Source organism: Neodiprion pinetum, chromosome 1, assembly GCF_021155775.2.
Source record: "Neodiprion pinetum isolate iyNeoPine1 chromosome 1, iyNeoPine1.2, whole genome shotgun sequence".
Classification (NCBI taxonomy): Eukaryota; Metazoa; Arthropoda; class Insecta; order Hymenoptera; family Diprionidae; genus Neodiprion; species Neodiprion pinetum.
The window spans coordinates 15345292-15354367 of record NC_060232.1 but is presented as its reverse complement, the minus strand read 5'-3'; the positions used below and the strand labels follow the sequence as shown (position 1 = coordinate 15354367).

The 9076-nt window shown below is 38.5% G+C and overlaps 1 protein-coding gene across 1 annotated transcript; it reads left to right on the top strand.

The window, feature by feature from the left end:
- Window positions 1-4555: 4555 nt before the first annotated feature.
- On the top strand, window positions 4556-6159 carry LOC138190928 (putative uncharacterized protein DDB_G0292330). The gene is made up of 3 exons (XM_069135791.1): window positions 4556-4855; window positions 5888-5992; window positions 6091-6159. Exons 1-3 carry the CDS (start codon window positions 4556-4558, stop codon window positions 6157-6159), a joined length of 474 nt encoding a protein of 157 aa, XP_068991892.1.
- The last annotated feature ends 2917 nt before the right edge of the window (window positions 6160-9076 follow it).

The following is a 9076-nucleotide window of genomic DNA, read 5'->3' as shown; positions in this document are numbered from 1 at the left end:
CCTGGAATACAAAAAAGAAAATTGTATACGCCAATGTTTCATCAGCTATTAAGCCACAAAAAATAGAATTTGTCAAGGAAGTTAATACGGTCGAAGAAATGGATGTAGAAGAAGACGATACGCTAGTTGAAGAAAGTTCGGAAGAAGATCATTCAGAAGATGAAGAGTATTTACCTGGCGGAAAAACAAAAGACCCTGAAACGTTAAGCCGAGAAGAACTTAATGATCTGGTTCGAGACTTGGCTTTACCGAAAGATGGAGCTGAATTACTTGCGTCAAGGTTGAAAGAAAAGCATTTTTTGGCTAAAGGTGTATCAGTGACATTCTATCGAAATAGGGGAAAAAAATTTCGGAAATTTTTTATGAACGACGATCAAAATTCGGTGGTATACTGTTCAGATGTTAAAGCTTTAGTTGATGAATTGAAACCGAACACGTATAAGGACGATGAGTGGAGACTTTTTATCGATTCATCGAAACGAAGTCTTAAAGCTGTTTTGCTTCATATTGGGAATGAATTTGCGCCGATTCCAATAGCTCATTCGACAAAACTGAAAGAAACTTATGAAAATTTACAGATTGTATTGGGAAAAATAAAATATTCAGAGCATAACTGGAAAATTTGTGGAGATCTCAAAATCGCAACACTTTTTTTAGGTCAGCAATCGGGATTCACTAAATATCCTTGCTATTTATGTTTTTTTGATAGCAGAGACCGGAAAAATCACTATGTCAAGAAAGATTGGCCATCAAGATCTTCATTGAATCCAGGTTCCCATAACGTTATACGACCACCCTTAATTCAGTCTTCCAAATATTTGCTGCCACCACTACATATCAAGTTGGGACTCATAAAACAGTACGTGAAAGCTCTGAATAAAGATGGTGATTGTTTTGCATACTTGACAGAAAAGTTCCCTGCAATAAGTGATGCGAAATTGAAAGAGGGAATTTTTGATGGACCCCAAATACGATCTTTATTTCAGGATGCAAATTTTGAAGAAACAATGAACGACACAGAAAAAGCAACTTGGGTAAGCTTCAAAAATGTTTCACAAAACTTTTTGGGAAATAACAGAAGTGAGGATTACAGCACTTTAGTTGACGCATTGCTGGAAAACTACAAAAATTTGGGTTGTTTAATGAATCTCAAATTACACTTTTTAGATTCTCATCTTGACCACTTCCCTGAAAATTGTGGAGACTATAGTGAAGAACAGGGAGAACGTTTTCACCAAGACATCAGTGAAATGGAGAATAGATACCAAGGAAATTGGAGTGTTAACATGATGGCAGATTTTTGTTGGATGTTAAAAAGAGAAGTACCCGAAGAAAATCGTAAACGAAAGAGGAATCCACTACAAAGATCATTTGAGGATAAAAGAGAGCGATACAAACGAAGGAAAGTTTAGGATTCGTAAAAATCATTTCTTTCTATCTTTTTATGTCTTGTGTATTTCACAGATTTCTAGTTATTAGATATATCAACGTTATAGAGTATTTATTTTAGGCATTAAATCATGTTCAATCAATTTTTTTTCTGTTATGAATGGTAATTTTTACAATTTTTTCGAATTTTTCCAGCTTTAGAGGGTGAATAGACTAAAAAAATTAAGATGCGAATTGAAGACATGAAAAGATATAAAATTTTATCTGAATTGGACCAGAAAAAGTTTTTTTATCATGAAAACTATATTTTTTCGGAATTTTGGAGGGTTTGTGTGATTTTTTTACATTTGAAATGGCTCTTGGTCTCAATAAAGTTTCGATTCATATTCAGCAGATCGAAATACATGAAAATCACGCTTAGTTTAGTTCCAAAAAAAATTTTTTTATCATTAAAACTGCCGATTTTCATCATTTTTACGGTTTTTCGAAGTTTTCTCGAAATTTTGGGGGTGTAGGGGTCAAACTGACCTCGAATTCAGATTCAGCGGACCAAAATACGTACCCGTAGGTAGGTCCGGTCAAATGCACATTCTACTCAATTTTTTTTGTGTGCCGGTGGAATCAATCATTAGAGTTTTGTAGTGTTTAATACGAGCGTTTAATAAAAAGAAACTTGTCTGGCATTTCACGTCTGATTTTGCCAGCTCTTCGTGTCCGCCGATAGCCGTACCTTGCTTATCCTCGAGACCCCACGGGACTATCGTCTTACCTATTTTCAACATTAAACAGCACAATAAGAAAAATACGAGGTGCCTTTTCGATGATAACGATTCCTATGTTACTCAAACATCAGATACAGTTTTGTGTGCGGTAGCAAACAAAGAGAGTTTTGACGTCCCACCACTTCTGTTATATTATTTTCACACATCTGAGGATTTTTTTATTAACCCTCTAAATAACAATAATAATAATTCGTGACAGTTTCGCGTTGTCAATCATTGAAGATTTGTAAAAAGAATCATATCTCACATTTTATTCCTGGTTCCGTTGCCTGAGGAGATGCTCGATGTGCCCTCCGTTCTGCTGGACAGTGAGTGCGAGCCGTTTCCGGATCGACCCTCGCACCCGTTGCATCTCCCTAACAAGAATAGCGGCACACGCTTCGGCGATGCGGTGGCGCATGTCGTGTTTCGTTGTGGGGGCCCGTTCGTAGACGATTTCCTTGACTCTACTCCAGAACCAGAAATCACAGACGATAAGATTTGGTGAGCGCGCTGGCCACCTAACCGGACCTCTCGTACCGATCCAGCGCTCCGGGAACATGGCGTCCAGGATTGCCTTGTTCGCGTTACTGTTGTGAGCAGGGGCCCCGTCCTGCTGCCACCAAACCTGGTCCATACGGATGGGGTTTCCGTCCATCAGGCGGGGGAGTTCCTCAGTGAGTACGGTCCTGTACTTGGCAGACGTCAGATTTCCGTCGAGGAAAATGGGCCCGAGGATCCTGTCCTGTAATACTCCAATCCAGACGTGGAGCTTCCAACGGTGCTGGTTGTCCTGTTCGACGATCCAGTGTGGGTTTTCCGGAGCCCACCAACGACAGTTCTGCTTGTTGACGAGCTCGAGGTTCGTGAACAGCGCTTAGTCCGTAAAGCACACGTTCCTGAAGAAATCGGGATCCTCCTGCAGACGCTCCAGTCCCTAGCGACAGTACGTCAGCCTTCGTTCGGCATCACCTGGGCACAGCTTTTGCACCGGCTGGTACTTGAACGGACGGTTCAGCTCACGTGCGATTTTTCTCACGGATTCTCGAGGAACCGCTGTAGGGAATTAATTACTTCTTTTAGAAAGCACGAAGAGACAATTATCGCATTGACCCCTAAATATACGTTGAATTTGTGTCCAGAATTGTTTCGTCTCTAATAAATCTCACCCAACAGAACGAGGTATGACTTGGTAATAAAATTTCGCATCAAACCGACGGGGAAATATCTCGCTGAACTGACGAGTCAATAGATTTTCGGCTTAATTACAATTCACCTGAATGAATGTAAAATAACTTGATTAATGAGAATTAACTGAATCACTAAATTCAACTGAAATGTTGAGCATTAACTGAGACACAACTGAATTACGGAAAATTAAATCAAGTGTATTCAAATTACTTTGGGTTCATGCCAGAATTATATGTTTACAGAGAGTAAAAATTATATAAAAATGTGAAATCAAGTAGAGTTAAGAAAAATAATTCGAATTAATTGGAAATGCGATAGAACGAATTCAAAACTTTTCAACCTCACTTGAATTAGTGTGAATTATCAAGAATTAAAATTTATGAATTGAAACGAATCAAGTTGAATTATATGAATCTACCTCACTTGAAAGAATTGATTTCAAATAAGAAAATCAAGTTAACTACATTAATTTATTCAGATTAATTCAACTCAAACAATTACCGTGTTACTCAAATCTCGAATTATTTCCCCCTCGCATGAAACGAACAGTTCAGGTTGCCCGCGCACCATTGATTTTAATGTGAATAACTAAAATACGGTTAATTCTGGTCAGTTGGAAATTTCTGGAAACGCCGGAAGCAATATTTAACCCTTCATGACATGGGTTATGAGATTTTCTCTCATGCTCAACGTAGATCTCAAATATCTTTTAAAATTCAAATGGAAAGACTACTTGAAACTTTTTGTATCTTCCTATAATTTAGTTTTCTAGATACACATTCACTAAAAACTGTTTTTTTTTTAAATCAAAATTGCGAGAAAAAATAATTTTTTGGAGAACATGAGATTTTTTCTCATGGCCAGAGTAATAAAGGGTGAGAGATTTTAGCTTTCGTTTTTTTTCGGCCTAGTTCGGGTCGTTCCGTAGTATGCGTCCGCCATACTTGTTTACATGATACATATACCTAAAGAATAATTGTGCAATGTTGTGCTGTGTTATCTGCTTTTAAAAATGTAAAATTTATAATTTAATTGTTGATATTCATTAAATGAATATTATTAAAAGGTGTTAAATAAACGTAAGTCAATGTTTTTGTTTTATATATAACCCTGACAAATACATTTTATGAGTACTTAGATCTAAGTTAGTTTGCATTGTGAATATTCAAGGTTGTACATTTATATTATTTTTTTCCAGTCAAAAATTGTAAATGATGAATAGAAGAACAAGAAAAGACCAAGCAGAGTGGTTACAATGCGAACGAGAAGTAGATTCTACTGATAATGGGTACGATTCAAACAGCGAGGATGATAATGAAGCGTTCAACGATTCTGAAGAGCAACTTAGTGAATCAGAATATTCTGATAGCGACGTTGATAAATCTTATGATGATTCCGATGTTCACAATAACAACAACAATAATAATGATAATAATAATAATAATAGTGGTAGTGATAATAATGACAGTGACGAAGATGAAGAAGATGGAGAAAAGCTATTAGGAAAAGACAAAGTAACTAAGTGGTCTACAAAACCTCCAAATCAAAAAAAAAAAAACTCCTCAACACAACATTGTACTTCGTCTGCCCAACGTAAAAAAAAGTGCGCAGTCAACTACAACTCCATTAGATTGTTGGAAATTATTTTTCCCGGAACACTGTGTGGAAGAAATAGTTAAGTTTACAAATATGTATTTGGAAAAGAAAAGGCCTAACTATCAAGACACTTCATCAGTACACCCGACTACTATTGAAGAAATGCATGCCTTCATTGGATTACTTTATGTTCTTGGATTGTACAAAGCATCACATTTAAATCTGAGAGAATTTTGGACTCTAGATGGTACTGCTCCGGATTGTATCAGAGCTGTTATGAGCTTGAATCGTTTCCGTGCACTCATGGCTGCTATTAGATTGATGATCGTAATAATCGAGAAGAGAGAAAAAAAACGGATAATCTTGCTGCTGTTCGTGAGCTTACGTCGGGATTCATTCAAAGATGTGCAGAAAATTATTCAGTTGGCGCATATACAACGATTGATGAGATGCTCGAGGGCTTTAGAGGAAAGTGTAAGTTCAGACAGTACATCCCTAGTAAGCCTTCAAGGTATAGGATTAAAATCTATTCCTTAGTAGACTCTAAGTCGTTTTATACGGTGAATATGGAGATATACTGCGGCAAGCAGCCACCAGGTCCTTATGACCAACCAAACTCATCATTTTATTTGGTGAAGAGATTAATAACACCTATATCTGGGACTGGTAGACACGTAACGTGTGATAACTTCTTCACGTCTATTCAATTGGCTGAAGATCTCTTAAAAAATCATAAAACAACGTTTGTTGGAACTATTCGAAAAAACAAACGAGAGCTTCCACCTGAAATTGTAGATGTGAAAAAGAGAAATCTTTGTAGAAGTATGTTTTTATTCAAAACTAATTGTACGCTTGTCTCGTATGTCCCAAAAAAAAATAAAAATGTACTGTTGTTATCAACGCTTCATCATAACTCTGAAATTGATAAAGATTCTGGTTTCAAACTAAAGCCTGAGATATTAACTTTTTACAATATGACCAAAGAAGATGTTGACGTTGTCGACGAGTTAAAAGCCAACTATTCTGTAGCACGCGAAACGGACAGGTGGCCTATGGTAATTTTTTTTTCTTTCTTAAACATTGCTGCAGTAAATGCTCAGATTATTTGGTCGCAGAATACACAAGAGAAAATGGAACGTCGAAAATTTTTAAGACAATTGAGCGTACAGCTGATTCAACCACATCTAGTTACTCGAAGCAAAGTACCAAATCTCTCAGCTGATCTAAGAAACACGATACATAAAGTGGGCAACATACAGGTTCAAACAGTTGAAACTAACTCAACAAGGCAGGTCTGTCGATTTTGTCCACGTCAAAAAAATAGTTATTCAAAAAAATCTTGCTCTGTTTGTGGGTTGACTATTTGCCTCAAACATACTACTCTTCTCTGTCCACAATGTCCCTGACTTTTGATGATGGTGACTCATTAGTGTTGATAAGAACTATATGACATACATTATCTATTTGTTTCAAAAATTTCACAAATGTGTTACTAATTTTTATAATTCCCACCCAGTGTTTATTATTATACTTTTATGACTAGTCCATGTAAACGTGATTTTAATGTAATAATTGCTAGTCTACTACCAAATTATTAATTTATTTAATAATTATAATTCATTTTGGTAATTTGTAAGTCTTACAAAGACATTTATGTACTAAGATTTAATTTTTGTGCAATTTATTACTTAAGAGGACTGTTAATCTTGAAAAATAAAATAACTACTACTTTTATTTTCAAGTAACACAATAAAATGATAATCAATAATAATATTTGTTTCTATTATTTTTTTTTTAATTGATATTACTTTAATAATAAATTTGAGCAATTATTTTACCTTAAAAAACATTGAAAATTATAAATAAATGATATTTTCTTAAGAAAGCTGTATTTAAAATATACTGAGCGCATGCGCAGAAGCCATGAGATTTTTTCTCATGGCCAGAGTAAATAATGGCAGTCAAAACACCCATGTCCTGAAGGGTTGAAAAATCATCTAATCACGGGGTCGATCTGAAATTGATGAAAACACGAAATTGAATTTTTTAGCGTTCTCACAGATCCTGGAAAAGGTTTGGATATTCTTCACCCCGACGCGGATACACGGAAAAATGTTGCACGGCAATTGGCAATTTTATAGACACTATTGCGTCAAAAAAATTCAAGAAAACCAATAATAGAGAGTGTTGAAATTAGCGAATTTGGCACGGAATGCCCCATACGTACATCTCAGAATAAATTAAATTGAGAAAAAATATAACGAAGAAAAAAGAAACGTACGCAGTGTCGTCGCGAGGCGTCTGAGGCTCTGTCTTCCGTTTTCCTGGACGGCGTGTTCCACCGCTGCTCGGACATGGCCATCCCGCACCGGCTTGATGCGCTGCTCTCGTGCCCGCTACAGCACGCCGTGCTCCTGCTCCGTTGCCGCCAGCCTAGAGATGAAGTTTCGCATACTCGAATCATACATTGTTGCGAAGTTTCACAAGCATCGGTTTCTTACAGGAAAAAAATTGACGTAGCCGACAGTTATGTCGAATAAATGTTTAAAATATATTATTCAGGGCAATGCGCGCAAGCTGCATAGAGTTCCAGTGCAAATTAACACGATTATGCAATTCTGAAAATTATTTCATTGCGAACATCGTACCTTCGAAAGGACTGCCTCGACGGTGGCTGCCCGTCCTCCGGGAATCGCTCTCGGTACATCCTCGCCGATCCTGTAAAGTTGTTCCCGGTCTCCGCTAGTATCCGATGCATTCTGGTCGTCCGCACGTCCCTGTCCATCTTAATCTCTAATTTTCTAGCAACAACTATTCTAACAATACAGCTACAGTAACTCAACGTTGGTAAAATTAGTGGTAAAATAAAAATATTCTTCAACAACTAACTACGCTACAGTTGAACGTGTAAAATCAACAACACTCACAACACTTCACGGTAACTTGACGATCAAAAACGTAATGCGAATATTTAAACGATTAAAAATACGTGTAATGCTACGAATAAACGTGACAATAATCTTGATTTTGTGAAAGTTTTGGGTAGAACTATGATTTCGGTTGGTGATGCTTTGAGCGAATCTTAGCGTCTGTTTGCTGAAATTAGCGCGAAACAATGCCAGATCTTCGATTGTCATTAAATACGCCTGACGCGTCGAGCTGCGTCCGTTGGTTACAATAATTAGGATATCGTACGATCCCGAATGTATTCATTTGTTATTACACGCTGCTGTCCGACAGTTCGTGAAATAACCAACAGACGCAGCTCGGCGCGTCAGGCGTATTTAATGACAGTAGTGTATATATGCCGGTTCTAACTCAAAGATGGCGGCGCTCCCCCCTAGTTCCCCCCTAGCTCCCCCTAGCTCCCCCCCCCCCCCCCCCCCCCCGGTCATTTTCGGTGGCTATTTCCATAGGATTTTGACACACACACACACACACACACACACACACACCTGCGGCAGAAGAGAAACTGCTACCAGGCGCGTCTCCATGGGAATTGGAGAACGCTCGCTGTCCTTGGATGATACTAGGAGACTGAGTCTCTTAGTTAACAGGGTACAGAGGGTAGGGGCTAAATAAAATACACCCCCTCGAAACAAACTCCCCTTAAAAAGGGTTGGTCATACCACCTGACCTCAAGAGGGCAGGTCATCCCATCTGACGCTGCAACAAGAAGATCGTTCTCTGCTGTGACCCACCGGGAGTGTCCGGAACCTGTATCGTAGTTTCCGACGATACCGGCTAAGGCTGATGTGAGCTTGCTCTGCCGAGGTGTAAGTTATAGCAGTAGTTCAGGAGCCAGCCACTTCGGGCCTTGATCAGGAAGTACGCAGTGAGTGATAGAGATCGGAATCTTCACCGCCTCGAGCGAGTCTAGTCCGTCCGTGTATTCCGGGACTGGCTAAGTGTCGACTAGGCCCCAGGGAACTGGGGTAGGAGTACTACTATCTCCGAGGGTATACCCGTTCCTAGTTATGACAACCCGCTCCTCTCCGTACGATGCGCTGGTAATATTAAAAGGATATGAGTAATATAAAGGAAACAAACATGAGTGAGAACGGGTTACACGCCCAACAAGCAGCGATCGAAGCAGGCGCTGAGATGAAGAGGACGCAAGCACTGGAACGCCTCGAAAC